Source organism: Propithecus coquereli, unplaced genomic scaffold (assembly GCF_000956105.1).
Source record: "Propithecus coquereli isolate 6110/MARCELLA unplaced genomic scaffold, Pcoq_1.0 Scaffold217, whole genome shotgun sequence".
Lineage (NCBI taxonomy): Eukaryota > Metazoa > Chordata > Mammalia > Primates > Indriidae > Propithecus > Propithecus coquereli.
Window position 1 is genome coordinate 1,497,175 of NW_012146856.1, and position 17,281 is coordinate 1,514,455.

At 42.8% G+C, this 17,281-nt stretch overlaps 1 protein-coding gene across 1 annotated transcript in view; it reads right to left on the minus strand.

Annotated features, from left to right (window-relative positions):
- CCDC93 (coiled-coil domain containing 93) overlaps positions 1-17,281 on the minus strand; it is a 77,718-nt gene that overhangs the window by 43,503 nt on the left and 16,934 nt on the right. The window contains 4 exon segments of the mRNA XM_012644684.1: positions 10,249-10,335; positions 11,200-11,250; positions 11,520-11,612; positions 14,076-14,112. Of these exon segments, the coding sequence (XP_012500138.1) occupies positions 10,249-10,335; positions 11,200-11,250; positions 11,520-11,612; positions 14,076-14,112 (268 nt within the window).

Consider the following 17,281-nt stretch of genomic DNA (forward strand, 5'->3'; position numbering starts at 1 on the left):
TAGAGGCAAAAAGTAAAAAAAAAAAAAAAAAAAGGTGGGAATCCAGGAAGTTTATGTGTACCACAGGAGTTGGTTTTTTCCCCTGAGCCAAAATCAAATGATCACAAACTTTTTGATTTTTATAATTCGGTAACAACTGCCCCACATAAACCTTGACACAGGTTTAAGAGGGAAAAGATCTTCACTGAGATTTTGTAACAACAGATTGGCCCTCATGCAGTTTTGCGATCTGCATTCACATACTACACCTGGATGGTCCAAAAAACCCACAAGTCAGGACTAGATGTAAAATGGACCTGGGCTGAAGTGTCCCCAGGTGCTTGGCAGAAGCAAAAGCAGATCCTCCCTAAAAGAAGAGCGTTTCAGCCCTAGGCCTCACAGAATTTCTACAGATAAATTTCCAAGAAATATGGGCTTACAGTCAAAAATCAAAAGCACACAAAAATTCAAATATGAACAAAAGCCAGCAAAACGACAGCAGAATCAAATCTGCAAAGACTCAAACACTGCCCCCTCTCACACACAAACACGCCCATTCCCCCCCAGAGCAACAGAGATTAAATCTAATCACTCTTTCATATGACAGTTCAACTGATCCAGAAGTATCCACACCTCTTCCACCTCTATAACAAGATGCTGGTACTTCCATCTTGGTTGCTATCCTCTGGACATAGCCTAGTTTGTAAGCGACCTTTTGAAGCACTGCTGATGAAGTGGGACCACTGCAGACAGGATGGGATCATCCACTTTCCCTGATCCACACTCTTTTTCCACTAATAAAACCAAATACACAATGCTCTTTTCAATATTCTTTTTTTTTTAGAGATAGGGTCTCACTCTGTTGTCCAGGCTGGAGTACAGTAACGTGATCACAAACCACCACAGCCTCAAACTTCTGGGCTCAAGCAATCCTCTTGTCTCAGCCTCCCAAGTAGCTGGGCCTACAGGAGCCACCAAGCCCAGCTAATCTTTTCAATTTCTTGATGCCCATTGATGAAATTCCACGAATTTTAAAGATCTTTATTTATATGACCTTGCTAAGTCTAAGGCTTTGCACGGGTACCACGGTGGAGCAGTACAATATCCCTGCTCAGAGTGCACTTAACATGTAGGAGGCATGAACAAGATCTAAAACCTCCCACTTTTATTCCCATAAACCACTATCAGGTCAAATGGCATCCTCAAAAAACCGTGAATTGTTACAACTGATTTTTCTAACATTAAATAAAACAGTTCACATTTATCTTCTCAAGCGATGCTTTAAGTGATGTTCAAATCTGGCAAGGCTAATACCTATGTCCTTATGCAAACTGATAAGGATCCTGAAATATATAGGTTGTGCTGTGTGGCTTGAGACAATCCCACCAGATTGACAATTCACTAGCTGATACCATTCTCTTTGTGGTTGGTAATTGTACACTGCGTAGCTTAGTCACTCAGAATGTAGGAAATCTTGGAGCTGTTTGGAAACACAAACCATTTAGCTTTGTTCTCTCCAGATTTACAGGGTTCCTTATTCTCTTAATTCTGATTACAGTTTTAGATCTCTCTCCCTACCTTCATTGGCTTATTTCAACTACCCTGTACTCAGATCTTATTATGTATAGAGCACAGTAGTAGGCACTGGGGAAGTGGAGAAAGATAAAGACCTTACCTCTGGACCTTCACAGCCCAGCCAGGCAAAACTGACTAACTCATAAATAAAAGTGTTGTAACCTCCATCTTCTCCTCAATGCCCAAATTGTGCCACGGAGAAAAAAAAGAGTTTTGAAAGCCCTTCTTGCTCCTTCCTCTCCCTCTCTTCCTTCCTTCAATCAGCAAATGTTTGTGAAAACTCCATTATGCTAGGCATGAGGGATGTCCAACGATCCTAGCCCTTGGGTACAGCAAACATTCTAGTCCTGGGAGACAGCATGGAGACAAATAAAACAGAGCCCTTGTTAGTTGTGCTACGAAGGAGATGACAAGGCGCGATCTCCACATCACAGAAGAGCCTACTTTTAGGAACGGGAATCATTATTAATGGCTATCAAATGAGTCTCCATACAGTCTTCCAGGCAGCTGTTAGCCTCCACTGAGCGTTTATTACGCATTAGGCAACAGAAATACAAAGATGCAAGATGAAGCCTTGGCCCTCCAGAAGTTTAGAGGTTTAGGATATTGCTTGTGTAACACTCATTGTTATGTGAAGAAGCAGTGTCCAGAACCAAGGGGTTTAAACACCCACTGGGGCTCCTACTCCTCCTGATCCCAAGCTGGGTTTTCCATCTGTGGCCATGGCAGGAGGTTCCCGGGAGGGCAGCCCCTCCCTGTACTATGCTTCTCCCCAGCTCTACACACCAATGCTGCTAGCAAGTGGTAAAAAATGTTTTTTGAGGCAGGGCAGGATGATGGGACTGGAAACATTCATATCTAAACTTATTAGAAATCACACAGGTTCCAGCTCAAGCGTGACTCTCTAACAAAGCAGTCAGGGTCTCCTGGCTGCTAAGCTTCCTCTGACCTTCTGACCCAGGCAAGGTCCCTGGAGTGTGTTATCTTCACTCAGTCCTAAGCCCTTCCTTTTTCCATTTCACCCCAACCAAGTAGGATTTAAAATGTCATCCATTCTGATTATTACCAGCAAAAAAAGGTCAGTATCAGTCAGGTCAACCACTTTCCTTTGGGCAGATACTGACATTTCAAACGACAACACAAACCAAGTAGCAACTGGCATCTACTCTGAGAGGACACAAACTGTGTCACTCTGTAATTTATCTTTTTATAGGCTGACTGAGTCCTCTCTGGCAGCTCCTCAGGGTGGCATCCCTGACTCACGTGTCACTCTATCCCTTCCCCTACACCTGATGCTTCCTGGATACAGTACGTGCTCCATAGGTATCTGCTGAAAGAAGAAATCAGTCCCATCTATGGGGTCAATTCAGTCAGTTCTCTGGCAGAAAAGAAACCAAGCTGAAGATTTAAAATACCTCCAAAATGGTAGCAATTTCCTTTAAAAATGTTTTACAACGCCTTTATACATTAATTAGAAAGAGTGAAAGTGCTACCAAAGCAGGGCAGAGAAATAACAACATGAAAGCAATTACCTTAAGAGGACAGATGCGTATTAACAATTGATTACTTTGGGTCAATCCATCCAATTTAAATACATTTCCTGAGGGCCTAGTAAGAACAAAGGTCTGTGGAGGTACTAGCCACCGTGTGTCCAGCCACTTTTGGTTTGGTAACAATGATCTCTTCCTTTGGGGAATCCCCATCTCTGACTCTCTCCAGTTCAGAGGGCTGCCAATCACAGAACACAACTCCTGGCCACAACAACACAAATTTCCTGGGGAGAAATCTGTGACCCAAGCCAGGCCAAACAGAGGAGTCCTTCCTGAAGATTTTATATACTAATGTGGGGAGAGGGCAGTAAGACTGGAACGGTCTGTAGCCAGACCTCCATGGTGATAACACAGACAGACAAGCAAAGCAAGGGTGAAGGGACATGACAAGGCTGTTTGAGTCCCCAGGACTCCCAGTTCTGATGGCTGAGAAAGGCTCCCTTTTGCTCATACCACCGTGCTGGGCAGAGTTCCCATCACCTAAAACCAAAAGAGGCAGTTTTCTCTGCTGGTTCCATTACGAAATGAAGTAAAAATCATCACGGCAAAGAGGGACAAGATCTTCTCTGATCAAATGTGGCTGTCTGCATTCTCTAGAGACTTCCTTTACTTTGTGTTATTACATGTGCGTCCTTGACCAAAGCCAAGCTCTAATTACCTGATGAGATTCCCCAGGTGCTCCTGAAAGATTTGACTTTAAGATAGAGCAAAGCTTCTGACTGACTGCCAGAGAATGGTCCTCAGAATCAAAAGGTCAGAAGCAATGGTGCCAGAATTTCTTAACTGTTGGACAGGAAAATTTCCAAAACCTATCAAGAAAAAAATTCCTTCCACAAATAAGTCCCTGATGATCTCAAATACATCTCACTATGGAAATAAGATCAAGATGTTGACAGTCTTCTGGCTAGGATGTTACACTTTAACGAGCTGGATTCTTTAAAGAACTTGATAATGTAGTTCTCCAGTGACATGAAAAGCCACTTAGATACCCCAAATAGAAACTTACACAGCCTTCAGCAGCTTAGGTATAATGGTGAGTGAGTGCCTGGGCTGAGCCACACCACTTTCACCTTTTCTTGTTTCTGTGGTTAGTTCCCAGTATGCCCTGGCCTCTTCCCTCCATGGAGCCCAAGGCAGTCAGTCGGATGGCGGAGAGTCTAAGGAAGCATGGTCACTGCAAAGCCTGGAAGGCAGATGCTAAGGAGGGCACAGGACACCATCCTTGACTCTCCTCAAAGAAGCTCCACCTAGCCAAGGAGACACGTTACAAAATCAGACAGTCCTGTATTGAAACCTGGAACTTATTAGCTATATGGTACTGGACAAGTTACTTAACCTCTGTATTCTTCAGTTTCTTCACCTGCAAAATGGATATATCACATACTCATTTATTGGGCACCAACATTGGCAGGTACTTGGTGAGGCTCCGAGGTTACAAAGAAAACACGCTCCGTATCCATATAAACAGATAGTTTCAATTGCATATGAGTAAGTATAATGACGGAGGAAGGCAGAGGAGGCAGCTTAGAAGAATTAAATGAGATAATTTTTTAGAATTGAAAAATAATGAAAACCTTGAGAACTAAAAGAGATAATGGTATACAAAGTACCCACACAGAGAATGCACTCAGGGTACATTCTAAATCCCCAAGACAGATTGTGCCTCTAAAGCTACAAAATGTTCTGAGATCTTGTCTTAGAGAGATGTTGGCCAAGGAAAGACTTAGTTGGCAGATTAAGGATTAAGGTGGTGAAAATGGTATACGGTTAGCTAGCACGTGGCATTAGGGACAGTCCCTTCATGCCCTTCTAGGGACTTTGCACCTTCCCTGGCCCAGCACTCTTTCCTCTCTTCTGGCTCCTAAACGAGGCTTAGGGGGTTGTAAGATGGAAATATGTTGGCGGCAGCCAGGGTTTTTAGTTTTCCATAAATCACAGTAAGAGAGTCTTCTTCCCTATAAAAATAAATGCTATGATACAGTGAGAATATTAGATGCCAACAACAAAAAGCACAGTGGTGCCTCTTCTAGCACATTCTGGGAAGGGTGTTACCCTTTGGAAACAAAGGGAGATGGAACAACTTGGCCTAGAGCCTACCGACACTCGTGAATTATACATCTGGAAGCTTCTTCACATTCTTCTTCCCTGCTGCTCAACAGGAACCATATTAAATTGAGTTACATATCTCAGGGACCTGCTTTGAAACACATGGATTATTTATCATGTTATACTGTTAAAAGAACTTGTGAACTTCACCAACAAAAGAGAAAGTCTGCACATGTTTTTTACCTCATTTTTATACCCCAATGCCTGTCAACTTTCCAAACACTTGCACCAGGCAGGCTGTTCAATTTATTCCTTGGTCACAAAATCATTTTCACACTTTATCTTCCCAAAATTATCTTGTCCCTTCTCTTCACTAAGCAGAAATACATCCTGATCTCAGCCTAATCAGGTTTTTCTCAGGTCCTACTGATGGCTTCTCTGCTGGATGTTCCTCAACCCCATCTCTACTTCCAAGGTTTATTACTGGGACCCTGAAGGTGGTGGCATCTATTTGAGATGAAATGCCAATGACCAGTTTCAGCTCAATTTGAGGAAATAAAATAAAAAAAAATAAGATAAATTATTGTTGAAAGAGGAAAAGAGAAATAAAAAATAAAAATAAACAAACTAAGGTGGACAACCCTACAATGGCCCCATGATCCTTGTCTCCTGGTGGTCACACCTGCCTTTGTGCAATACTTTCCCCTTGAGCGTGGGAGGGAGCTATGCCTTGCTTCTAACCAATAGAATACACCAAAGATGACAGGACATACATGATTACATGTATGCAATTACATTACATAAGACAATAATGTATATCCTGCAAGGATATGCCCTCCCTTGCTGGCTTTGATGAAAGTAAGTAGCAATGCTGGCACATGTGGCAAGGAACTGAGGGTAGCTTCCAGGTAACAGCCAACAAGAACTGGTGACCTCAGTCAACAGGTCACAAAAAACTGAATGCTGCCAACAACCACATAAGCTTGGAAGCAAAACCTTCCCTAGTAGAGGCTCAGATGAGATTGCAATATCTTGACCACACCCTTGTAAGAATCACAAAGGAGTCTGCCAAGCTGTGCCCAACTGCTGACACGTAGAAACTATGAGATAGTAAATGTGTGTTGTTTTAAATCATAACATTTGTGGTAATATTGCTACGCAGCAATAGATGACTACACAAACAACTGAGAATGAGAAAAGCAGCCCCTGACATCTGAGAGCTATCCTGGTACTGCTATCAGCAAGGCCTTGATGTTCCTGTGAGCTGGCCTGCACTCAAAACCAAGCCTTGGTGTTAAACATACACAATATCAAAGAACACTGATACTAAATAAGGCCACTCTATGACTGTAAGCAAGGATCAAGATAAAACAGGACCACTCTGCAATCATGTCTGAACATGGACAAAAATATAAACATTGTCCAAATCACAAAAATGGCCAAATGCCCTCTAAACTGGCTATCATGCACACACAGCTTTAAACTTGATTCATTCCTTCCATGTCTTAGAGATAAGATTTATTTAGATACTCATTCACAGGCTACTACTCCTTACAGCATACAACAGAGCAAAGCCCCACTGCCTTGAACCCTCCCCAAAATCACCTAACACAAGTCCAAATCTATATGAAGACTGAAATCTATGCTAACACCCTGTTACTGAGACGCTCCACAATTCCCACTGGTATGTGTTCTCCCTCCCTACAACCAGCAATACACCCAACTTGTTCAACTACAGTGTATTCCTGGCTGAACACAACTAGACCTCTGGCTGTGGGTCACTGACAAAACAATAACAAGCAAATAAATCAAACAAATAAGAACAAAACACTAAACATGACTTTATCATGGAACTTGCATAAAAAAAGAAGCATAAACCAATAAAACAAGAGTCCATATACAGTTTAAATTAGACATAAAACACAAAAAGTTGTGTCTCGAAATGAGTATAAAGAAATTATTTGATAAACAGTATTAGGATAAATGAATAGGAAAAGAAAAACTAGGATATATACTTCAGACTAAATAAAAATGAACTCTATATAGGTTAAAGAATTAAACATAATAAGAGATTAGCTGAAATGTAATGGACTACTTTATCAGAGCCATGGGAAAAACAATCAACCTCTTATTTGGAAAGAAGAACAAAAAAAAACATTGACCAATTTAGGTACAAATTCCTCACATATAATGGAAAACAATACAAAAGTAAAATACAGTGCCTGAGAAATACTTGTATCATAGTGACAAAATATTTAAATCTAGAATAGAGGCTTTATTCAAATTTACAAGGAAAACAGCACATGAGTACAGTCTATTAACAGACAATTCACAGGAGAAAATAGAGTAAACAAACAGTCCTATACTCAAACCCAGAACTTATTAGCTATATACTGGATAAGTTACTGGGAAGCTCCCTGCATCACGGATAGCATTTTATATAGTTACAACTTATTTGTAAAGCAACACAGAGGAGTCATAACCTAATCCCCCAACTCCTGGAAACCTTTCAGCAGAAACTGTCTGCTCAGATTTCACAACAATATTGTCTGCAATGACAAATAGAAACAACTTAAAAGTGTAAGAAGGGTAAATTTTAAATGAATTGTGCTGTATTAACATGTAGATTATATAGTTATTAAAATAAATAGAAAGGCTAGAAAGATGGAAAGCGTTTAGGATGTGACGTGACCAAAATAGTGCAGATTATAAAAATGAAAATAAAGGCTATCATTAACTGAAGAGCTCTAATGTGCCAGGCACTGTTCAAGGCATTTTGGTTACATCGCATTTAATCTTCACAACACTTGCTAGAACAGTAATATTATTCTCATTTTATAAATGAAGATACTAGGGTAACGAGATTTTAAATAACTGGCCAGCATCACATAGCTGGGAAATAGAGAAGACATGTGAACCACGATATGAGTCCAAATACTACGTTTTTAACCACTGCACTATCCTACCTCTTTTAGACACGCATGATGATTGCAACCATGCACAACTATGGGTATCTGGGGACAAAAACTGCAAGAGAATATGCAAATGTAAAATAACAGTGATATGAGAAAAGAATTAAAGGCAATTTAATTTTATAAACCATCAGCTATAATGCTATATGATCTACTTAAAGAAAACAATGCAGACAATCAAGCAATGAACTCTCAACCTTCCCCAATTATCCATGAGAAGTTTAACTATAGCCATACCTCTGTATATGTGGGGGATTGGTTCCAGGACCACCTGCATACACCAAAATCTGCACATACTGAAGTCCAGCAGTTGGCCCTAAAGAACTCACACGTAAGAAAAGCCAGCCTTCCAGATACGTGGGTTTTGTTTGCATCCTGCAAATACTATAGTTTCCATACACATTTGGTTGGAAAAAACCCATGTATATGTGGATGTGTTGTTCAAAGGTCAACTGTATATATTTAATATGTCCTTGGAAAGAGACTTGGCTTTGTCTCCGTCCAAAATTTCTCCTAATTTCATTCTTTTCTAGAAAAATGGAATGGAAGTAAAGAACAGACCAAGATAAATACCAGAACGCAGAATGCAGCCTTCAGAGCTGGGTAGAGATCACTGGTCAAGGGTGACAAAGAAAAAGCTCAGGACATAAAGAGACAGAGACCCAGAAGGAGACATGCAAAAGGGCTCCTAGGCAGGGAGAGGGCTGGGGACAAGAGGTGTACCTCCACCCAAAGGAGGGTCTGCCTGCCTGCTTTCCCTCTTATAATAATCGGAGAGCCTATCTGCTCACAGTAGACAAGTCTGAAGATAAAAATCAAAAGTCCCTGTAGAAAGAGCAGTGGATGCCCTATCTGGCTATCTTCTTTTCTAAAATACAGGATTCAGCAACGCTACGTGGCAACATAAGCGTGGGTATAAACTCACAGTCTTGCCATTCAGGTGTGTGTGCTGATAGTAAAACAATACACTTTCTTCTTGGGAGAAGTATTCATCATTTCTTCCACAACTATACCTTCAATTCTTTTGAGTTTATTCATACTTTTAGGATAACCAAAATTCTCTCTGGTCAAACCTCAGATGACACTTTGACCAGAAGTGTCATCTTTCTTAGGTTACATCGCATTTAATCTTAGGTGGTAAACGGAAAGAGAGGGCACTCAGTTGGACTAGAAAGCCCACGTGAAGAAGCATTTACTGGGGAGGGGGATTGGTGTTGAGGGAATCCCATCCTGGGCATTCCAAGCTCTTCTACTCAGTGTCTTGCTCAGAAGGCCCCTCACTTGGCAGGAGATGATTCCTTGCTGTGTTTAGGGCAGATCGTATCCCCAGATTACAGGCAATACTCTTTCTCTGACTATACCACCTGTGCAATCTCTTCAGAAGAATATTGCAGAGGGTTGGGGCAGAGCTAATTTGTCATCAAGCCTTCTGAGATGAGAAAAGCAAAGCTCAGAGCTTCAACAGACATCAACATTTTAAGGGGGCAGACTGAGTATGGCTGGGGAAGGAGGGATGTGCAACAGTGCTCTGTAAATCTGATTTTACTGATACTACATCTCAGCCAGACTGGAATCAGTTATGTGCAAAATGATTAATCACTGTCTCCCTGAAATATTCAAGGTCCTCCTGCCTATCCTTAGGATGAGGAAAAAAGCTAACACTGAAATATGACTTTTAGGCTTTTCTTCATTCTATACCCTTTTAATAAAGTAGGACAAAAAATCTTGCCTTGGGTTTGGCTGAGTTATGGGGTTTATCTCCTAAGTGGCAAATCTTCATTCCTCAGCCCAATCACCAAACTGAGCCCAAGTTGTAAGAAGCCTGATGGGAAGGAAAAATGCTTGTTCCATACCTAAGGCATCAATTTATCAAACGTGATAACTGCTCTGTGAAACAGGTTTTCCCTTTACATTTATAGAAAAGTGGGCACTGCAGAACAAAATTAATTTAGCTAACAGGCAAGTGCCGATGGCTGTGTGGGGTAGAGCCCGCTGTATGTTTTTGACAAACACGGCTGATGAGCTACAAAGGGACCACATGGCTGCCGGGAGACGGGGGAGGAAAGTGGGAGAGCAAAGCCTTGGGGCGTTATCTGAGGCACAGACTCCAGCTGGCCCCCACCTACCTTCTCTGCATACTCGGACACAATCTGCTTGATCTCGGCAGAGCAGAGTCCCACGATCTGGCCCACGGAGCTTGCGGTGAGACGGCTCTGCAGTCACATGGAGGAAGGGCTCTCAAGGCCATGCCTTGTCTTTCACAGCACTAGAAAATCTGAATACTCTGAATATTGTCATAAAATAGGTAACTTTCCCAGGGGAAAAAAAATTGGCTTTGCCCACATATATATCTACAGGGAAGGGAGAAAATAAGTCTCAGGATGAATATTCAGCCACCTCTCTACCTCTTGAGTCACTGAGCTGACTGTGCTAGATTCTCCTTGGCCCTGCGTGCCCCTGGAAAATGGTTCTTCACTTCTATGCCCCATTCCCAGGTCTCTCCTCCTGAGGGTCACTAAACAGAGCCTGTGGGGACTTGGCAGGCCTAGGAGTCAGGGAAGAGAAAAGAGCAAACAGAGAGGACAAGAAGTCTCAGAACCCCTAAAATGTCTCTTTACTGCCAGAGGCCTTTCCTGGCCTCAAAAGCAATGATTCCTTCAAAGCATTTGGCTAACCTTCCAGACAGACTTTGAGCTCTGGGAAGACCAACTATAAACTCGGAATTCCATTTCCTACCTAGACGGTGTCACAAGGAAGCAGAAGACAAGGCTCCTTTGCATGGGGCATAACTTGTGGTTATGGTGAGGCAGAGCTGGCCCCTCCTCTTCTGCAGAGGCCCTGTGAGCTGTCCAGCAGGGACAGCCTGCTCTCCCTCCCAGAGGTCCCCACAGACAGCAGCACTAGACGTTTATAAAAAGCTTCCCCAAAGGAACACCCCGAGGAAGAGGAGGCACTGAGTGCTGAAGAGAGAGGGCTGTGGAGAAGGTGGTCACTCTGGAGGAAGACCTCCAGAGCAGAGCAAGGTGGTGCCAAGTCCCCATCTCCACACAGGACCCCCGAGACCACTCTCCCCTTACCTCCTCTTTTGCCATGGCGGTCATCTTGGTCATCAGCGACTGAATACGCTGCTGAAAGAGGAACAGGCAGGAGCGGCAGTGAGCAGTTCTGACCAGGTAAGACAGAAGCGATTATGCCCACATGGGTCTTTGGGTGAAGTCCAGGGGTTATTTTCCTCGATCTCATCTTACGGGGAGGCTCAAGACAGGTGAGCAAGGGAAACAGGGTGTGGGGGCCACTCATAGCAGCTGGCTGCAGGAGGCACTGGCCATTTGGGAAGTAAAATTTCTACACACATGACTTAAACAGAAACCGTAGAGGGCCTACATGGACCACACACCTCTTCAGCTGCTCGAAGCTCATCTTCTTCATGGGCATCAGCTTTTTCTGCAGCTGACAGCCCCGTGGGAAGTGCTGCTTTCTTGTCCTCAGCCTAGAAGGGAAGATGTGAAAAGAGCTGAGCACTGGAGTTGGAGACTCAATAGGGAAAGGGCAATATTGCAAAGAGGCATGAGTCTGTGAGAGGAAACACAGATCTGGAGAGCGGCACCAGCCCGAGAAAGAATGGACACTCCAGAGACCTGAGCCTTCATTTGAGATACAGAGCCGGCAGGTCCAGCTTCAGGGCCTGGCAAACACCTGTCTCCATTTGCCAACTGCTCACTGAGCTGATTAAGTTCCTATCAGGCCACACATATTTGCCAGATCTATCCTTATGCTTTGATTGGTCTTCCTCCTATTTTAACACCTTCAGAGCAGATCACTGCTAAAGGAGTGTTTTTTCAAACTGCCTATTGAGACTAACTAGTGGGACATGAAAGTAAATTAGGAGCTATGACTAGCATCAATATAAATCAAATAAAAATAATAGAATAGAACATATCAGAGTGCTTTGTAAGCAGTAAAGGGTTAAGTATTGCTTAGTGAAACTTTTGTTTTTGGGGTGTTTGTGTGTCTGTGTAGTGAGCCATGATGAAAAATAGAATTTTTACTGCTGAGAGCGATCAACAAAGTTTGAAAACCACTGTTCTGAAGGGTAAAAATCAAAACTGTTTCCTCTGGTGATCAAGCTGCATGCTCTGAACCCTCAAGCTCTGTACTATTTAATACATCAAACTCAAGATAACCTGGATTAACTGCTTTTCCTCAAATGTCTGGAGATTTAATCCTACCTCTGTCATCAACCAGCCAGGTGACCTCAGGCTTACCTCTGAACTCTGGATCACGGTCTTCTAGGGTCGAATGAAAGCTTTGGTCTCAGATGCCCTTCTTAGACCATCCCAACTCTGGGATGCTTTTCTAGAACAAGTATACCATTGCCCACGGGAACGCCATGAGCTTCTAGCTACATGGATCTTTCCAGCCACAATAAAATTGTCTTATTTCACAATATATAGACAGTCTTTTCAGACTCAAATTACATATCGAACTAAATGTACACATCAAACCATTATTTATATACCAGATGGCACATTTACATACTCAAATTCAGAAAACACCCTGCTCTGCAGGAAATGATTAGTTGAGTAAAAACACAAATGTGTAAAAAATAAATAATGAAAAGACCAAAAAAGAAGATATCATGATCAATGCATGACAAATTACCAACAAACTACTACAACTACTGATACTATTACTACCACTAGTTAACACTTATTAAATGTTTACTGTGTGTTGGACCATTCTAAGTCCTTTCCATTTTAATCCTCACAACAATGCTGTGAGGTAGGTACAGTGACTGCTCCCATTTTACAGATTCTGTGAACTAAAGTACAACGATTAAGTAAATTATTCAAAGTCACACCATCAGGGGAGGGGCTAGGATTTGAAACCAGCCAGTCTGGCTTCAGAACAATGCCCGCAGTCACAGTTGGTGCCCTCCAGAGACTGAGACAACAATGCAGGAAGCAGAGGAGGCTGGGCGAGCTGGACAGGCGAAGCATGGCAGGCAGGAGTGTGTCTGTTCCATTTAAAAAAATGTGGGAGTCGGTGGAGAATGAGAAAAGGTTAATAAGAGATCTCAATCAGCAGGAGCCTACTTTTCAAGAGGCCACCGACCACTTTAGCTGGCACTTGAGATGGGCTTTGATGTCAGACAGTCCTGGGTTCAGATTCTTATTAATGCACTTTAGGGCTGTGTGACTTTGGACAAATCACTGAGGCCCTGTGAGCTTCAGCTTTCTGATCTGAAATACAGCAGTAAGTATCCTTCTCATAGAGTTCTTCCGGAAAATAAGTGAAAAAGTACAGGCAGAGCCCTTAACAAAAGACCTGGAACAAAGTAAGGGTTTGGCACCACAGGATTTATGTGCCTATCCTGCTGCTGACAATTAAGGATGATCGATAAACACATACATTAACAAAATCTTTGAGATTCCATTGTTCAGTTAGAAACGCCCATCCTGACCTACCTGGTTCTTCCACATTTGGTGTTTCTGTAGTGGGGAAGCACGTAATTTACAGTTTTGCTCTACCTCACCGCCAGCTTCCTGTCCACACCTGTCTAGAGACTCAGATGAGGAACGCTCTGGGAGCCCTGAGAGTGGACTTCACATTCTCACTTTGGAGCTATCAGATCCCACCTGACTGAACCTGCGGTCCTGACTTCCAATCACCCCTCACTTCCAGCCCCATGATGAGACTGCTGCTTCACTCCCCGGTCTGTAGAGGCAGCAGACCAAAAAATCCAGGAGATGCAGGGGCCAAAGGCAGCTGGCACACCCCTGCCACCCCAGCCTGCCCAGAGATCAGTGCCTGGTCAGCAGCAGCAGCCCTGCCAGCCCACCCCTCCTGGGCTTCCCAGGGGGCTGCTGCCCAGACTGTGAGTATCAGACAGAGGTGAAGGGGTCACTTCCATCTCTCAAGTATTCTTTCCCATTATCTATGCTTTTCTTACCTTCTCTGTTTTGCTCTGGCGGCTAAATCCGTATCTCCTGCAGGCCACAAAAAAGAGGAGTTCAATTACAATTCAAAAATCATAATAAATTCAATCAAATGCATTTTGGTTGGATTTTTATATGAAAAGCACCAAAGAGAATTTAGGTTATTTGGTGATAGGAGAAAATGTTTTAAGTGCCTAAATCACAAACATATTCTACTGTTTTGTGAATAAAGGGCCAGTCACCATCCTTACTATGTAAATATGATAAATGGGAACTCTCAGATAATAGAGTACAATGTTTTCCTTAAGTGCAATCATTACTCTTTGAATCAGGAACCGCATTTCAGAGCCACAGTTTAAGCTAAAAGCCTTAGAAATATCTGTGTAAACAAATGTAAAAGTGTTTGCTTCAGCCAAACATGCTCTTTAGTAGCTACTTCAGTAACTTTTTATTTTCAAAGATAATCCAACCACAATGCCAATAATGTTGTACACTCACATCACAGAACCTTATTATTCAAAGAAACGCAAACACAAATGCACTTCAGTTTAAAGTAGTTTATTTTCTGGCTGCAATTAATCTATGCTTTTTTTTTTTTAAAGTAAGTATAACAATGCAAAAACCATTCAACCTAAAACAAAAAGCATAATGCAAAACACCCAGCCTCATACACCTTTAAGTAATCTGTAAAGAAATAAAATTCCATGTACCATTTAAGAAAAACAAATTAAGGGCTTTGCTCTGTCCTCGCTTGTGCGATGCCTCTCTGGCTGGTCAGTGTGCTGGCCTCTCACCTCGTCTTGGGCCTCTAGCCTCACTGCACCACTCTTCCTGCCTACTCCTTATCCAACTTCACATTGGCCTGACCTGCGTTTATCAACAGCAGCCTCTTCCCTCAGGAGAAAACAGGACCTCCTCGGCAGTCTCATCAAAGCTGCTCCTCTGTGGCCCAGCCTACAACCATTTAGCCTTACCTCCAGCAGCTCACCTTACGTGCTCTTGTTCCATCTACCACCTGAACACACAGCTCTGCACACACTGAGCCGTTCTCCTCTCTCCCCCTAATTCCCGATGTACCCCCACACCCCTCGGCTCTACAGCTGCCTTCTCTCTGAGGCACCCCCATGCACACACGCTAGGCCCTGGCCTACCCAGCCCCTGCATCTGCACATGCTCCTCTCTGTTCCCAGATGGCGACTACGTCTGACTGCCTGACTACATATCCATATCCTTCTCCTTGAGGACAATGATTCCACTTTTACATTTTGTATTTCCAGTGTTTGTTGAATGAATACACTAAACGTAAGTCAAAATAATGTGAAAATCAAGAAACCAAAAGTGTCACCTGAACTTATGATAATAGATTGTCATATAACTGTTGAGACCAAAAACTTACTGCTGGGCATAGTGCCCATCCTTTTTTAACCCTACAATGCACAGGTCTGCCCCCACCCCACAACAAAGAATTATCCAACCCAAATGTCAATAGTGTTAAGGTTAAGAAACTGTATTTTAAACCAGTGGCCTTTAATGATTTTAGTAACAACTTCATTTGCAAATAAATATTCATATATCATTAGTGACTTTTATTTTTTTTTTATTTCAGCATATTATGGGGGTACAGATGTTTAGATTACGTATGTTGCCCTTGCCCCCCCTCCCTCCCCAAGTCCGAGCTTCAAGCGTGTCCATCCCCCAGATGGTGCGCATCGCACTCATTGTGTATGCATATACCCGTCCCCTCCTCCCCACTGCCCGACATCCAATAAATGTTATTCTTATATGTGCACTTAAGTGTTGATCGGTTAATACCAATTTGATGGTGAGTACATGTGGTGCTTGTTTTTCCATTCTTGGGATACTTCACTTAGTAGAATGTGTTCCAGCTCTATCCAGGAGAATACAAGAGATGCTATATCACCATTGTTTCTTAAAGCTGAATAGTACTCCATGGTATATATATACCACATTTTATTAATCCACTCATGTATTGATGGACACTTGGGTTGTTTCCACATCTCTGCAATTGTGAATTGTGCCGCTATAAACATTTGGGTGCAGGTGTCTTTTTTATAGAGTGTCTTTTGTTCTTTTGGGTAGATGCCCAGTAATGGGATTGCTGGATCAAATGGTAATTCTACTTGTATCTCTTTAAGGTATCTCCATATTGCTTTCCACAGAGGTTGCACTAGTTTGCAGTCCCACCAGCAGTGTATGAGTGTTCACAGTGCCCATCCTTTACACATAAATCTATAGGCCCAAAGTGCAACAGACCAAGGTTACATTTTGGGTATCTGTATAAACTCTGTAAAGGGCCTTAAGGCAGATTCTGTGAATAGGCTCATTATCTACTGCATCTTCCTACACTGCAGAGGCTGAAAAGACTATTTTCCATATTCTTGCACCTAGGGTCCCGAATGCTGTTTAAGTTCCACCAATCAGATGCATTTGCTGGAGTTTTGAATGTGGAACCATTAAATAAGGAGAAAGGGAACACACGAAGGATCCATTGTGTTGGTGTGGACCACAGTAGAAGCAATCTGGTTCCAGGGCCAGCAACTCCACAGTGGCTTCCTGATTCAGACAGAAGTGGTGTGGTTCCCTTGCTAACAGCTATAGCACCAGCTTCCCAATTCCAAAGGCTGCTAGTTAGCTTCCTGATCACGGAGGCAAAGGAAGCATCCCTGGAGCTCCAGTTCTAATGTAAGGCTTGGGAGCTGACCCTGTGTCAACCCAGTACCTCTCGATCCCTGTAATCAATTCCTTCTGCTAAACTAGTAGGAGGGTACCTGTGTTCTCAACCAGGCAGGGAACCCTGACCAATACAGGGTCTTGCCAAAGTTTCCCACTTCTAGAAGTGTCCTTGCATCTTAAATATTTATCCTTACCTTTCTAGGCTCATAGCCTACAGGGACTCTTAGGGCAAAAGACATACCCTCAGGCAGAAAGCCCTTATCTAAGTCCCAGGGACTTTGTGGATTTTCTAAATAAAGCAGTAAACAACTAAATCTATGTGACTCAATTCCCAGGACCTATCTACTCCTCCTTAAAGACAGAGGCTGTGGTAGACTCTTGCCACTCAAAACTACATTAGCCCCCCAGGTGTGTGCTTCTGTGTTTATACCACCAGAGCACTCACTGCAGCGTGCACAATAACTATCTGTCATGAGTAATCCTCTAGGCTTGTTGAACTCCTGGAGAGAAGGGAATTTGCTTCATT